Source organism: Emydura macquarii, unplaced genomic scaffold, assembly GCF_026122565.2.
Source record: "Emydura macquarii macquarii isolate MOO-44397 ecotype Brisbane River unplaced genomic scaffold, CSIRO-AGI_Emac_v2 contig_2897, whole genome shotgun sequence".
Lineage (NCBI taxonomy): Eukaryota > Metazoa > Chordata > Testudines > Chelidae > Emydura > Emydura macquarii.
The window spans coordinates 23,288,174-23,303,960 of NW_027133034.1; the positions used below are offsets into that span (position 1 = coordinate 23,288,174).

At 38.4% G+C, this 15,787-nt stretch overlaps 1 protein-coding gene across 5 annotated transcripts in view; it reads right to left on the reverse strand.

Annotated features, from left to right (window-relative positions):
- Nucleotides 1-449: 449 nt before the first annotated feature.
- Nucleotides 450-15,787, reverse strand: part of PRR16 (proline rich 16) — a 135,646-nt gene continuing 120,308 nt past the window's right edge. For 3 of the 5 annotated variants that reach the window (XM_067568916.1, XM_067568917.1, XM_067568919.1), the window contains 2 exons: nt 3,357-3,419; nt 450-1,320 (listed from right to left, as the gene is read on the reverse strand). In XM_067568916.1, the coding sequence (XP_067425017.1) occupies nt 553-1,320; nt 3,357-3,419 (831 nt within the window). In that variant the 3' untranslated portion in view covers nt 450-552. The remainder of the gene's footprint in view (nt 1,321-3,356; nt 3,420-15,787) is intronic. The other 2 variants (XM_067568918.1, XM_067568920.1) reach the window with 1 other exon arrangement.

A 15,787-nucleotide genomic window follows, 5' to 3' on the forward strand; every position in this document is an offset into this window, starting at 1 on the left:
CATAATGCACAGCTCCAGACCTAATGCCCTCGAATAAAGTAACCAAGCATATAAAACCTCATTTGTTAAGATTCAGTCAAAAATCATTAGTGGGAGTTGCATTTTGTTCCATATAATCATACATTATGTTCCTAGCAAATGTATTTCAAAAATTTCCTGTCCTACACAAACCCCATAGTACTAATTATTCTATTGTCTGATGAAGACTTAACTTCACCTCTAATTGCTACTGCAGATATGATGTTTTCAGGATGGACTTTTAACACTGCTTAGAACATAGTTGGAGCTGTTCTGCTGCAATCACTTTTTGCAGCTCATGACCTACTAGCACGCTCATTATACTGGAGTTTTTAATAATGAAATTCTTTGGTGCATACATGTGACATTGGTGAACCATTTTCTTTGTACTTACCATATGATTTTTATGCCACTTCACTGAACACAGGGTGTAATATATTTGGGCTTTTTATTGCTTGAGTAGAAAGTGCTCATTACTTATTTGTTTATGTTAATATATAGGGAAAAAACAAACAGTTTTTCAAGTGGCATACATCACACTGTTGTAGTGGTTGATTTTCTCAAGATGGTCTTCTGGGGTTTCGGTGCAGTTTGTGGAGGCACAGTCGCAGGTCTGAGAGGGGGAAAGCTATTACTGGGGCTTATTCCCAACCCTCCATTTTCTAGAGGAAATGGAGGGAGCGAGGGAGGCGGCGGCGGAGGTGGTGGTAAGGGAGGACATTGGTGAGGAAGCTTTCCCAACGTGTGGGCCGGCTCACTGTGTAAGTGGACCTCCCTGTTTTTAATGTTATACCGAACATCACAGTCAGGGCAATAGCCATGGTACTGCACTTTCTCGTTAAATCGTACCCGTTCCCGCGTTCCTGTCTGAGGACACCTATCTTTATCAGGTCTATGAATCAGAGGATGCATTGGAACTTTTTCCAAGTTACTATTAGGTATGCAAAATACATCCCCATTAGGAATCTTGTTTGGTCCTCCTGGTAAACCTCCATTTCGAAGTAGGGTCCCATTAGTCTTTACAGGTTTGGCAGAAGGAACTGGCCTGTGAGGCTCTTCACACTTCACAGGAGTCAACCGGGGTGGAGGTGGTGGTGGATTGGGTTTCCTCAGTACGGTGAGAATGGCAGATGGATGTGCTGGGGGCTTGATGAGAGATGCATTGGCATGCACCTTGACTTTCTCCAAGCTGGACGCTGTTGTGCTGCTTGAGCTGCTGTTCAGCGTGTCAGTTTTGGAACTGTCTGTCATCTCATCCTCCAGCTGCAGGTCAGATGTCAGTGTGTCAATCTGGTCAACCACCTGCACGGAAACCAGAACACAAACAGTGATAAAGGTTTGCCCCAATAAAGGTAAACAATCAAAGCTTTAGTCACAATCAGCTTTATCCCCTTCCTGGAACTGAAACATTTTAATATTCAGTTTTATGAACTACTGTTTCTTCTTGTCTAAATCTAGTTTAATTTAAAAAAAACTCTGGTTAGTCCTCTTATCTGAATACAAAGGAAATACAATTTTAGCTTCTCTGCAATGAAATTCTGTATTTTTTCCTCGAGGGTTTACCTACCAATAACACTCTCTGGGAACGATAATCCTTCAGTAACACAGTTTGCCTCGCAGCATAGGGAAGGCTGAATTATTCAACTTGTACAGGATAATTTTTTAATCCAGACCTACAGTAGAAGATCTTTTAGATTTGACTTTTAACAAAATCCAGATTTAAACATGTATCTTGGAACTGGAGATTTTGTGGATATGCCATCAGAAGTTTACATACACACCTATATCAGCAATTTTTATGTAAACTGCTAAAGATTCAGGAGGTAGTGAGTAGCAGTAGCAGTGGACTGCACGTACTCCTTTTAAGAGTATTTACTTGAGGTATCTGACACCTCCTAACCCAAATCTGAAATAGAATCATTTATAAGATAAATATATTGTAACTGTTTATTCTTGAAGGTAAAAGTGGATAATTCACTCTATTACTTCATCCTTTTTATATAAGATGATTCTCTATCTACCATACTTCTAATGCTCTTACGCTTACTTCTGTATGATCATACTTCCTATTTCTTGTTTATATATTACATAATATTGCCTTCTGCTAGCTATATAAAACTTGGTACACTATGATTAAGACCCCCTCCAGAAAAATGAAGTGCACTTAGTTCATTAAACCTTAAAGTAAATACAGTAATAAGAGTATAGGAAGAAACTAGAAATTTAGGGGAGGGAGGGAAGATCAAAACACCTCTCCCCTCCCCTTATTTCCATTGCTGGTTGTACCTGGACAACACCCAATGGTAGAAATATTATTGCTAAACTTATTTTCCATTTTTAGTATGTTTTCATATAACAGTTTTTTTCTACTTGACTTAACCAAAGGGTTATTTAAAAAAAAAAAAAAAAAAAAAGGAAGGGTTCATGTAGCATCTTTAAAGGGGATTTAATTATTTACACACATTTTGAAAAACACTTATCCAAAGTCTATCTAAATGCTACCAGAACAAGACTAATTCAGGTACTTTTATTGTGAACTATATGTTTCAAAGTGACAATATATTATTTTTGTTGTAATTCTTCAGAAAAGGTTGAAATTCAAGATAATACAGTAAATATTTATTACAGTTAGTCTAATTATTCTTTGTGAATAAATTACCTGAAGAATTTAGCCCCTTTTCTCTTTTAAGAATCATTTGGAATTTCTATGGCCTAGTCTACATTTAGGGTTGACATAGTTACATGGCACTCAGGGATGTGAAAAAATCTGCAGCTATGATGATCTAACCCCTGGTGTAGACACAGCTAGGTTGATGGAAGAATACCTCTATTGAACTAGCCACCATCACTCATGGAAGTGGAGTTTCTATAGTGACAGAAAAACCTCTTCCGTTGCTGTAGTCTGCATCTCCTCTAAGGGGTGTCAACAACAGAGCTATGTTGCTGTAACTATGCCACTGTAGTGCTCATAGGGTAAATGTGGCCTATGAAACTACTTACTTCTATTTCACAATATTTGACTACTGTAATTTATGCAAATAAATTTTGTTCTTTGGGGTGCTGGTAAACTGCTGCTATTCTAGTCTATGTTTATGGTGTGTGATTGGTCACTTAAGTCACATGGTATTGTTTCTGCTCCCTAATTGGAACAGAAGAGATTACAAAAGAGGAGAATAATTGTGGTGTACTGAAATCTCTTTTAAAATTATAAGCTATCACTAAGTGTAATGGATTTCACTTGTCCTGCATGAAGACTAAGGAGCTCCACAGGGAAGTTTCAGCAGTCAGTCTGCAGAGACACAACCTAGAGGAAGGTGGGTTGAGCTGTGCCTCTCTACCTTAGGGAGAAGGCTGCTTTGCCTCTCTCTGTTCTTGGTTCTTGTGTGTTCTGGTTCTGGATGCTAAGAAATAAAGTAGTGTTAGTACTCTCAACATTTCTCAAATTTGCAAACATTCACATGTAATAAAGTCTGAACTTCTTTTTCCCTTTCAGTTTACTTTAAAAGAGGACAAAGCCTGCAGGCTATAGGAAAATAATTCTGAAGTGACAAAAGGCCAGCAATCTGAAAAAATGGTTATTACAATTTTTTTTCTCTCTGTAGACACAATTGACCTCACATTTATTTGTTAATCAAGAGCCAAATTCCTCTGTGGTCCAGTCTTAGATTTAGAATTTTGTTTTTTGTGATAAACAAATAAGAATCAAAATTCTACACTCCAAGGTATACACTTGCATCAGAGAGGAATTTGGCTCTGATGAAGACAGAGATGAGACACCGTCAGAGGTGTAACACCTCACCAGCTTCACACCAATGCTTCTCCTCCCGAGGGAGAGAGTATACTATTTCTCTCCCCTATTTGTATTTTGGTAATACCCAGTGGCCTCAAAATGTAGTTGGATTCCCACTGTGCTAAGCACTGTACAAAGACATAGTAAGAGCCATTTCCTTTTCCAAAGATTTTACAGGAAGAAAAAAATATAGTCTTATCTCCAATTTATACATGTGGAACTGAGGTAAAGAGATTAAGTGACTCCTCAAAGTCACGTAGGGAGTCTGTGACAGAACTGTCAATCTACCCGGATGAACAGGGTGCTAGATCCCTGATAATGCAAGTTGATCCATACAGGCTCAGTGTAGCTTCATGTAAGTGTAAGGGTCTGTCTGTACAGAGCAGCGCAGAGAACTGGGCCCCAGAAGAGTCAAGAGACAGTTTTTTTGTGTCAACAAATAACAGCTACAGAACTGAATGATACAGCACAGACCAGAGAAGCTAAGTTAAGCTGTCAGCCAGGGAGAGAACAGGGCCATTAGGCAACTGAAGACAAGAGGAAGAAAAGACACATCCAGTGGCAACCTCTTAACTACCACAGGAGCTGTTTTAAGCAGGAGCAGGCTGGCCCCGGGTTTCTGAAGTGGTGAAAGCATACGGACCTGACTGGTAAACACCTCACTGGCTTGGCTTGGCTTTGAACAATGTTTAATAGCAGATTCAGCAGATAGGTCAAAATGCCATTGGGGAGCTATATGTCTCTTGTGAACACAGAATCCTGCCCATCCCAGCTAGCCCCAGTCTCCCTTGCTTCCCACCACCCTTCCCCTCATAGAGCTTTGGGTAATTGAAATAGGAATGCATAACCAACATGGCCCACGTAGGCTTGAAGGATAGGGAAGGGTGCTCGGGTGAAGAGATCACAGCAGCGCCTCTTGCTGTTATACAATATGATTAGCCTCACAGATTTGGCTCACAGAGATTTGCTCAATAAACAAACAAATCTTTCTTGAAGTTGGTATGAATTCTTTTGGAATTTCAAATACCAAATTCCCAATCAAGTGGAAAGAAAAGTATCAAAGCATAAACTGACATGCTGACCAGGTTGTAGCATATATTTCCATACAGATAAATCATGTAACATATATTTGCCCTCAAATAAACTAGTAATCACTCTTATTACTTACTACAGACACATAATTGCTGAAGATTTTTAAAGTTCAGCTCAAAGTGTACATTGTTTCTGGCGAATGCCCAAATGCTGAAGTGCTAATGCAACAAGAGGCAGGTTAGCAAAAATTAGTACATTTTCCAAACCAAAAATCTATGCCAGTTATTATGATTTATTTGTAATGCAATAGTGGCTAGAAGTCCCAATCTGGGATCATTGTGCTAGGCCCTGTACACACACGACAAGATGATTCCTATTTCAAAGAGCAAATTGTTACAAACAAATCTGTCCCACTTCAGAATGCAATTTACTGAGACAAAATTGGTGGGCATCACTTTGAGACCAAAATAGTAAAGGTTATCCTACATCTCTGATATAAGTACAGAGCTCCAGTTTAAGCACTGTGTACACAGATCATAGAGATATAGAAATTAGTGATGGAAAAAACCTTTTAGTCGATTCAGTCTATCCCCCTGCCAGTGAAAGATCTTCCCCAAATATAGTGCACATCTTTAAAAAAGGGGAGGAGGAGGATCTGAGGAATTACAGGCCAGCCAGCCTCACCTCAGTCCCTGGAAAAATCATGGAGCAGGCCCTCAAGGAATCCATTTTGAAGCACTTGGATGAGAGGAAGGTGATCAGGAACAGTCAGCATGGATTCACCCAGGGCAAGTCATGCCGGACTAACCTGATTGCTTGGCTCTGGAGGGACTGCACAGCTTATCTGTCTTTCCTGGTCCTGTTCACTGCCATTGTGAACCATGGTCCTGTTCACTGCCATTTTTTTTCCTGCCTATTTGCCCAAAAAGTGAAAATCCAAATAGGAAAACATCATATAGAAAATAACTGCATCACAAGAGAAGTATCCTGCCACTATTAGCGCAATGGAAAATGAAAGTTTGAAACTAGAAACCAGTTTCCATTGCAAAAGGAAGTTTTCCTGCTGGAGTAAAAAGAAAATGTTTATTTAAAAAAACTGTATCTGGTTTTTTCCCAGGCTGTTTTAGTAACTGCACCTGATTCACACCTGTAACTGGGGTAGAGGTACCTCTCTGCACCCACCGGGCAGTTATGCCAATAGAGGAATCCAGCCCTAGGGAAGGGCACTTGCTAGCTCCTCTATTGCCTGCACTCCCCTGTGGTTTTTGTAAGGAGATGAGAAGAGCTGTGCAAAACTCCATCAGAACATCCTTGTAGAGGCTGCCCAGGAGATGAGCCACTCTCTAGCTACACCTGCCTAGTGATATCGGAGCTACATGCCTCTGATGCTACTGCACTTCTGCTCTGGTAGGGCTTTCTACCACAGCCCAGATTCCTGTAGTTAGATCGAAGGAATAAATCAAGTCTGATATCTGCTTTGTATTTCTCCCTCACAGCTGGGTCCTGCAACGAAGACAAGCCTCTGATTACAACATAGTCTACTGGAACAGAAATCTGTATGCTTTCTGGTGATAAATAGGAGAAGAAGCTGGTCTAGGAAAGTATGTCTACACTGGAAGCCTTGCTCATCCCATAACTTGCGTTAACTGACTGCCAATTAATTTGAGTTAGCTAACAGTATAATAAAATTCTAGTGTAGACTCTCTCAAATGTTTCCTCCTGGTCATGACTGACCCCAGGGTTGCAGCTCACTGTACACTAAGCAAGAAAAACAAGTCACTTCCCATCTATGTGCCTCAGTTTCTCCATCTGTAAAATGCAGATATGATATTGACCGCTTCTGCAAAGTGCTTTATAACTACTGATGAAAAGTGCCACTGAAGAGCTAGGTGGTATTATTATTATTAAACAGCTACACAAGAATTTAAGATTCCCGTTTAGAATTGGCATTCAACTTCAGTTAAAAGCAAAACTAAAATCCTAAGATGTACAAGCCCAGGGAAAGCAAGTATTTGTTTAAAAATAAATAACTATGGTACAGTAATTAAATACGTCAAAAATATGTATGAATAAAGCATAGCAGGTAATGAATCAACCTCAACACTACTTCTGAAATCCGTTAAACTGGGCTAGATTGTGCAACCATAACTCACCTGCTGAGCACTGAATTACAGGAGTAGTTCCACTGAAATGAATGGGACTACTTACGCAAGTAACTGTTCATCAAGATGAGTAAGGGTTGCACAAACTGGCTCCTACAGTACAGCATGACCTTATCTAAAGCAAATGTCATTACTGTTGAGTTACTGCTCTATACTGTACTAAATTAAAATACTTTCACATACAGTTTGGAGACTGCAATTTTATAGTAGTTTTTAAATCTGACTCTGGATCACAAAATGGCCTGCTCAATAGATAAAACAGCAACCATATGAACGATAGGGGAAACGTTCAAAGACAGAGATCTGAAAAAGTTAGAATTCCTGTAGAGAATATTTCTTAAGCATTTGACCTTCTAATGTCTCAGCCTCTGAAGAGAACTGTAACAAAGACAAATTAAAAAGTCAAACTGGAATATGATAAATCTTCACAAAAAAGATCAAACAGTAGTTTAAAGCTACTTCAATACAATAAAAGAGGATCTTTAAGGGTTTCTTCTTCTCACTCCTTACAGATGCTTGAAAAATATCAAAAATAGATTTAATAACAGTACTGGGAGTCACTATAGTTACTTGAACAATGACAGAAAGGAAACATCTAATTGAAGTGTAACTTGGTGGCTGTGCTGGAGGAGAAGATTCTTGGACTGGATGGGCAAGTAGAGACAGTACTGAGAATCAGAGAAGCTGAGGAGTTACTAGACAGACAAGTCCAGGAAACATTCACATTCCAGGACAAAGGAAGAAATGAGCTGGCCAACAAGGAATAAGATGCTTGGTCTACATTGCTGGCTAAATTTGGCAGCAGTCGACGAGAGATACACAAGGTATGTAGAGTAGCTTGCAAATCTCCTGTCGACTTCCTAACTTCTACCTAAAGTGGCATCTCCACTACGCTGCGCTGGTGGGAAATGCCCTCCTGTCGACGCAGCGTTACTCTTTTCGTGGGGGCAGATTAACGGCGTCAACTTCCAGATCAATTGAGCGGATCTTCACTGCTGCTCAATCAATCCCACAGAATCGATCCGGAGGCGCCAACAGTGCTGCCGTCAATTTAGACATACCCAGAGAGAGAGAGAAATTTAGAGAGGTGGACTGGCAGTTTATAACCACTAGACCCAAGAGGTGACAGTGCCATTATACATGGCTGGAGACAGACAACAATGTGTAGCCTGTGGCCACCAGAGAGAAGAGAACCTGAGGAATTCTACACAGCTAGCAGTTTCCAATTGATATCAGGTCCTCAACATGGAAACCGGATAATACCTCTCAAGATCCAGCTCGCCCAAGGGAACAGAGATGTACTGGACACACCTATGGACAGCAGCTTGGCACAACCTGTAAGAAAATCAAGATCGTCCAAAAAGAGTTCTTCAACTGTCCAAGGAAGATGGATGATCCTTATAAGGATTCAATACTTAGAAAAATCGAAAAACAATTCTGCAAGAGATAGCACGCTGTCCTATTTTCTGCCTATCTTCGTGAAACCAAGACATGAGATGTCACTCTTAAGATTGAATCGGCTTCTGAAGTGGATGGGAAATTGGTAATGGCTCATATCAGCATTAATGACACTGTGACATGAGATGTCTCACACATAGTAGATGAGTTCAGGGAACTCACAAGTGTGCTGAAGATGAATGTCCAAGCTATCTTCCCTGAGATCCTTCCAGTCCCATAAGCAAAGAAAAACAGTAGGCTGAAGATTCTGGAAGTGAATCACTGACTAGGTAAGTGGTATAGGATGGAGGGTTTAGATTTTGTAGAACATTGGTCAACCTTCTCTTGGAAGGGGGTGTATTTTGAATAGCCTCCACATCAGTAGAAAAGGGACCAATCTTCTCCGGAACAGGTTGGCTAGAATAGTCATGAAGGCATTAAACTAGTAACAAAATGGGAGAGGGGAGGGGAAGAGGGACGATGTAAGCACAAAATCAAGATGTTGAAAACAAAATTAATCAAGGACTCAAAGGACAAAGAGAAGATATTCTTGAATTGCCTTTATACCAATGCTAAGAGCCTGACTAACAAACAAGAGGCACTGGTATTGCTCATTTATGAGCATAAATTTGATCTAGTTGGTATTTCTGAAACCTGGTGGGATGAGTCCCATGACTGAAATGCTAAAATTAATGGTTATAACCCATTTAGCGACAACTGAGGGGGCAAAAGGGGAAAGGGAGTGGCACTCTATGTCAAAAATGGCATTACCTGTTTCCAAGTCACTGATAACTTGGAAAAAAAATGATCTTGAATGCTTATAGACCTATGTCCTAACAGATAAAGCACAAGATAAGGTACTAGTTGGTGTCTATTACAAACCATCAAACAACACTGGGGAACAGGATGACCACTCTCCTTACCTATGTATAACGTGTAGGGAAAATAAATCTGCGTGATCATATGGGCCTTCAGTTTGAGTGATATATGCTGGAGGTCTCATCATGCTGCCAGTACTAAAACTTCCTTGGAATTTCTAAATATTACAGATGCCAATTTCCTAACTCAAGAAATGTTGCATCCAACATGAGGTAATTTTATATTCGTCCTCATCTTGAAAGATAAGAAGAAACTGATAACAGAAATAAAAATTAATGATATCTTAGGTACAAGTGATCATGACTTGACAACATTCATAATGTGCAAACAGACCAGTGAGAGAAATACACACACACACACACACAGTGCTTTAAAAAGGCTGGTTTTACAAAGTTGAAAACAATTATGAACCAAATCAGCTGGGATGAAGAATTTAATGAGAAAAATGTGAATGATAATTGGTAATCATCTAAGAACACTTTACTAGCTCCCCAAAAAGCAAAAAAAAAAAAAAAAAAAAAAAAAACCCAACCCCATAACCAAGGAACAAGGCCATATTAATTTTAAAATGCCCTTGTTTAGAGGGGAAGTGAAGGCAGCTATAAACTTTTTTTTTTTTTAAATATATCACAAATGAAAAGGTGGAAATGACAACAGTGCTTAATGTTTTGAGCAATGCTTGTTAGCGCATGTCTGGATTTTGTTTCATTATAAATTAATTAGATAAATTAAAGCTTTTTAATAGTGTCTGGAATGAAGGACAAAGTAGAAGGTAATGATTAAATGTTATCCAAAGGATGTGAGTTGGGAGGAGAGTGGAAGATGCACATTAAACAGTAGAAAGGATGATAATACAGGCACAGGATCCACGTCAGACAAGGCATGGAGCCATTTGGGAGAGAAAGTGACAAAGGAAGCCACAAAAGGTGTTGCATTGATAAACTGTAGGTCACAGGTGGGGGAGTGCAGGATGCTAGAGGTGATGTAGGCTAAGTGGTGCTATAAAAACTTTGAAGGTGGAGGTAAGAAGTATAAAATGAAAGCAGAGGTGAATGGGTGACGTGGTTGGAGTGGTGGGTGAAGACAAAGATTTTAATGTTTGAGAATTAGTTTTGGCCATGTTGAATCTGAGTTCATGGCTAGACTTCTAGGAAAAATTGAGAGAAAGATAAATGAAGATGCAAGTTGGAGAGGTCTGGAGCAGAGAGGAATTTAGAAAACATTATTATTATTATTGCATTTCTGTGGAGACAACCACTCAATTATTCATAATTACAATGATTAATTGGTGCTTTATTTAAGAAGAAATTTATAGTAAAAATGGAGACCTATTATTCTCATTCCCACTTCGATAATTAAATTAAACACATTTATAAATTAAGTGTGATTTGCATTACATTTTGTATGCCTTGCTATGGAAATATGGAAGCACATTCCCTTGCATTTCTAGAGAAATTGAGTCCAGATTTTGTAGTCAACATCCGAAGGTGACATGTCTGGAACACACCCACTTTTCCGGAGGTTGTCAGCAAACACAACATGATGCTATAAGTGGAATATACTCAGCATGATGTGATGAGAAGGGCAAACTTTTCACATCATAACAAGAAAGCAAGCAAGCAGAATAGCAAACAGATGATGCAGAAATGCAGGGAAATGGTAAGTACACATGGGAAGTTAAAAAAAGGTAACAAACTTTAAGCAAAACAAAGTAAGACTACAATCTAAAACTCACAGCAAGGGTAGGTGAATAAGCATAGATCACTGCAAATTTCCTTCCATCCGGACTCTAGCTGGTATCATGGGAGAGAACACTTGGATCAACACTTTCTAATCTTTAAGACTACTGGAGCATATTAAAAAGAAGAGGGATTAGATGTAAAGATTTTCAAAAATGGTTGTGCAAAGAAGGTACCGAAATCGATATTTAGACAAGTAAAAGTGGTCTGATTTTCAAAAATATCAACCACCCAGTATCTCTCACTGACCTGAACAGAAGTTTTTGCACACTCAGCACTGTTGAAAATTAAGGTGTGGGACGCTCTTGGATTGTATAATGGATAACCAGAGCAAGCAGAGGATGATGAGCTTTCTCTGGATTGGATTGTAACATTTCAGAATTAATGGAATCCTAAAAAGAATTCTACTTTTGAATGACACCAATTCTTGTCACATCCTCACTAAGGAACTACACAGGATTACCAATATGTAACAGATTTGAGGCACAAATATGAAACTCTGAGTTAGATAATAATTAAAATGATACGGTAATGGACAAAACTGAGTTCAACGGGACTGGCAAGAAGTTGAAAGAAAGGCTGCTCAGGGAACCTGATTTGGGTTAGAGACACTTACTGGGATTCAGAACCAAAAAAGTTCAGAAATTAAGAAGGTTATAAAACAAACATGGCTTGTGATCCAACACAATGTTACCACACACACAGCTGATGCTAAAAACTGTGGTTGTCATTGTAAAACATGTCTACTGCAAACCTGTCTAGCATTTGGAGTCATTTGTCACACACATGAAAAGCCATCTCACCATCCACAAAATGCAGAGAAACAAACCTACCACAGAGAAATCTCTGGCTGAAATAGATTGTCAATTTGTGGCCTTTTTCCAGGGACCGTATCAAAAGTGATGCAGCTAAGCCAGCAAAGAAAGAACTTGGTATCTGATGCTCTATATGAGGAATGTTTCTATAAAATTCTAACTTGATGCTGAAGTTAACATTTTACCAGTACATCTTCAGATAGATTTCGGACTCATCCTGCATAAGACTAATGGCATATGGTGGCTCTAGGGTACAATCTAAGGTAGTCACCTGCACAGCAGCAACAACCAAGAGCAAGGTCAGTTTATATTTTTCATTACTAAGGTTTCTATAATAGCACTATTAGATAGGGAAACTTACACTGAGTTTAACTTTACTGAAATAACAAGAACAGCATATAATGATGCTGCTACCACAAGAGAAGAATTAATTGCACAACATCCAGACATCTTCAGGGAACTAGCACAGTTCTGTGAAGCATGTCATACACACAAAAATTCAGCAGTTACCCCTGATAAATAGATGTATTCAGAAATATACCATTTGCTGTGTCTCACACACAGAGATGCTCTCAAACATTTGAAAATAGACATGCACATTGAGTTAGCAGCTTATTCATAACTTTAAAAATAGAAATTTAAGACTATGCCTGGATCATAGAGATCTAATAAGACCATGAAAACTTAGCACTACCATTCCGACATAATGGACATTCAATGAAGGCAAGCAGAAAAAATGCCTATTCACCATTCTAAAGGAAAAGGTATGATACTGGCAAATCATACAGTACAAGGAGTCATCTGATCTGCACATTTAATACCTCATACAACACATGCAAATTTCTCTGTCTACTCTTTGGAATAGAGTCTGCTAGGAAAGCCTTTTCGTAACAACAAGAAGTCCTGAAGCATTCAGGAATATAGTAAGAGTTCACTTCATAATGAATGATATGATTCTAGCTGCAACCACAAAAAATGAGAACTTGGAAAGTTGTTTTTTTTTTTTTTTTTAAGTAAGCATCAAACTAAGTAGAGATCTAACAGCAGCACTGTAAAAGCCCCCTGGCTATGAGAAACTGATATAGCCTAAAAAGACAGGTTTATAGAATGTTTGCCATAAAAAAAATCCAGCTGTTTTAAAAGCCCAGCTAAAATACCAAAGTTGGCATTCACTGTAAAAAATGAAAACAAAAAAATTCTCACTCCAGATCCTGTGTGGAATATTCAAGTCTTATCATTTATGACAAAATAATACTGACACATTCATTTCTAGGAAATATAGAGGATTAACCTGATATGCATCACATTTAGCCTAATCATATTAAAGTTGTTTTTATCCTCCCTCAGGGAACGTACTAATGCAATGATTTTATAAGTAGTTCTCCATGCATTACCAGACCAAAAGCAAAACTGTGTATTAGCTACAATTGCAACATTTAAGAAGTAAAAGCTGGATAGGGTATTTATTTTTCCATCTCCGCTACTCCTGGATTTGAACCAAGCTTAAATAACTGTCAAAACTATACTAAAACTAGGAAATCAATCTATGCATTTGAAAAAGCACATGTGCCATGTACTTCTTTGGACAGCACTGGTAATTAAGAGTTTCTCAAATACTCTTTCCAAGAACAGCACATGAATCTGGCACAGCATGTTCTGAACAACAAAAGATTTACGAATGAAAAAACAAACAAACCAACCACACACAATTTCCAAGGCTTTAAGTACTGGAAAAAGGAAGGGAGATAATGTGCAATAAAGCATGTACTGAGTAAATTTCCATAACATTTGCAAAATCAGCAATTTTCATATAACTAGGTTCATGTTAGTTGGAACCAGTTTGAACTTCCATAATGTGAAGAAATTATCATATTTATTTCTTTTTCTCATTTTGTTCATTATAGTTTATATATAGTTTGGATGAATGGCAGAGCTCATGAAAGTTAGGGATTAATAGAAGAACATCTGAATCGCCAACTGGAAACAGCCCAATAGTTATTCATTGCTTGTCCCATCTCTGAGTGGCTAATATATGACAATTCAGAGGAAAACATACAACTGCCATAATATTTCATTGGTGAAAATTTCTTTCTGAACTTAGCTGGTGATAAACTTATATCTTTGAAGCATGAGGACTGCTAAACTGCAATGTGTTTTATAGTTAGTGTAATTGCAGACAAGGAAATAAAAGCAGTATTTTTTAGAATGGAGGCTTGCATGCAAAAATATGCATCATGTACATGTACATTTACATGTGCAATTAGCAAATTCATTTGCACAAATCATATGATTGCGAACAAATTGCTAGCCAATTCTCTACCTAGCAATCCAATTTGCACATGCAAACGTGGGCACAAATCTGCATAGGTATTTCTGAATAATGACCACTCTTAAAAAATGTGGCCCTATATATTGAATCTGTTTTGCAAATTACCTCAATATTAACCTATGTCAGTGAGTTCCCTCAGCACTGAACCAAAGACACAACAATGTGTTTTTCAGCTTCCTCACACAACCAATTCACCTGATATTGCTTCTTACCGAAGAGTCTCTCTTGAGCACTGTTATTGAACAATGCCAAACTGCAATGTTTAATTATTATCTTCAGAGTGATTCTATCCACCCACAAATGAAAAGTAACATGGATTTACATACTCTCTCATTTTTCCCAGACATTTGTTTTAACCCAATGGTTTTCAACCAATGGTCCGTGGATGCCTGGGGATCCGCAGATTATGTCCAAGATTTCCAAAGGGGTCCATACCCCCATTTGAAATTTTAGGGGTCCGCAAGTGAAAAGAGGTTGAAAATCACTGTTTTAGCCAATCATCATATTTCCAGTTATGTCCATTTATAAAGGTAGAGTCTCCACCTACCTAATGTAGAGAGTTTAGCTATTACCACAGTTCACAATTCAAAGTACAGTAAAGTTTCTAGTACAAAAGAAAAAGTTTTAATATAAGAAAGCTATATCTATGAAAATGATTATGGGAATGTACTCAAAATTGAGAAGAATCAGCATTTCAGAACAAAAATCACGATTTAAGAAAGATTAAATTCCGATTTCAGGGGTTATTGGAATAATCATAGTTTATCAGCAGAAGATATTTTTCTTTCCAAAGTTTATTTTAAGCAATGAGCTAGACTCAGCTTGGTATTAGATTGATTTATCCCAGTTTAAACCTTGACGCAAGACCCTGGTGGCAGAAAGTCCACTGGGGAATTTGGAAGAAATCCAAAGTGAAAGTCAATGCCTGTCCTCCTTAGGGGGGATACAAGCAAAGAGGGTCTTCCTAGGTTGGGAGGCGTACAGTGCAGTATATAAAATAATCTTGCCTGCTGTATAGAAGTGCTTTGTTTAAAAAAAGTGCCCAGGTCATATGGTCTCACATACAGATCTTCCCTCTTCTGCATAGAGGAGGGGCATCAGGTATCTCATGAACACTAGCCCTCTTCAAAGATTCATGCGGCCCCTCCTCTGGCCAGGGTCTGTGTGTTGGCAAGTCATATTTGCCAAGGACTTAGAACTTGGAAAGAAAAGTTCAGTCTGGTCCCATACTCAAAATAGAACGTGTCAGCCAAGGATCACATTTCCCATAATAAAGAACTGTTCAAAATGAAAATAATTTGGTTATTTAAGTCACAGATACATGTGAAATCCGTAGAACTATGAACTCAGCAAGCTTTTTGAATTTGGCCTTTACATATCAGTTTTTGAAGAATTCACATTTTGTTTTAGAGAACATATATATCAAAGAATTCCTCTTTATTTGCATATGTATTGTAATAAGTTGTAAAGAACCTGCTGCCTGTTATAGCATTTTTCTTCTGAAAAACAACAAAGAGGTTTTGGTTTTTTTCTTAAATAGCTTGAATTGAAAAGTGAAATTTGGCAGGTAATTCGTCCATGTAGTT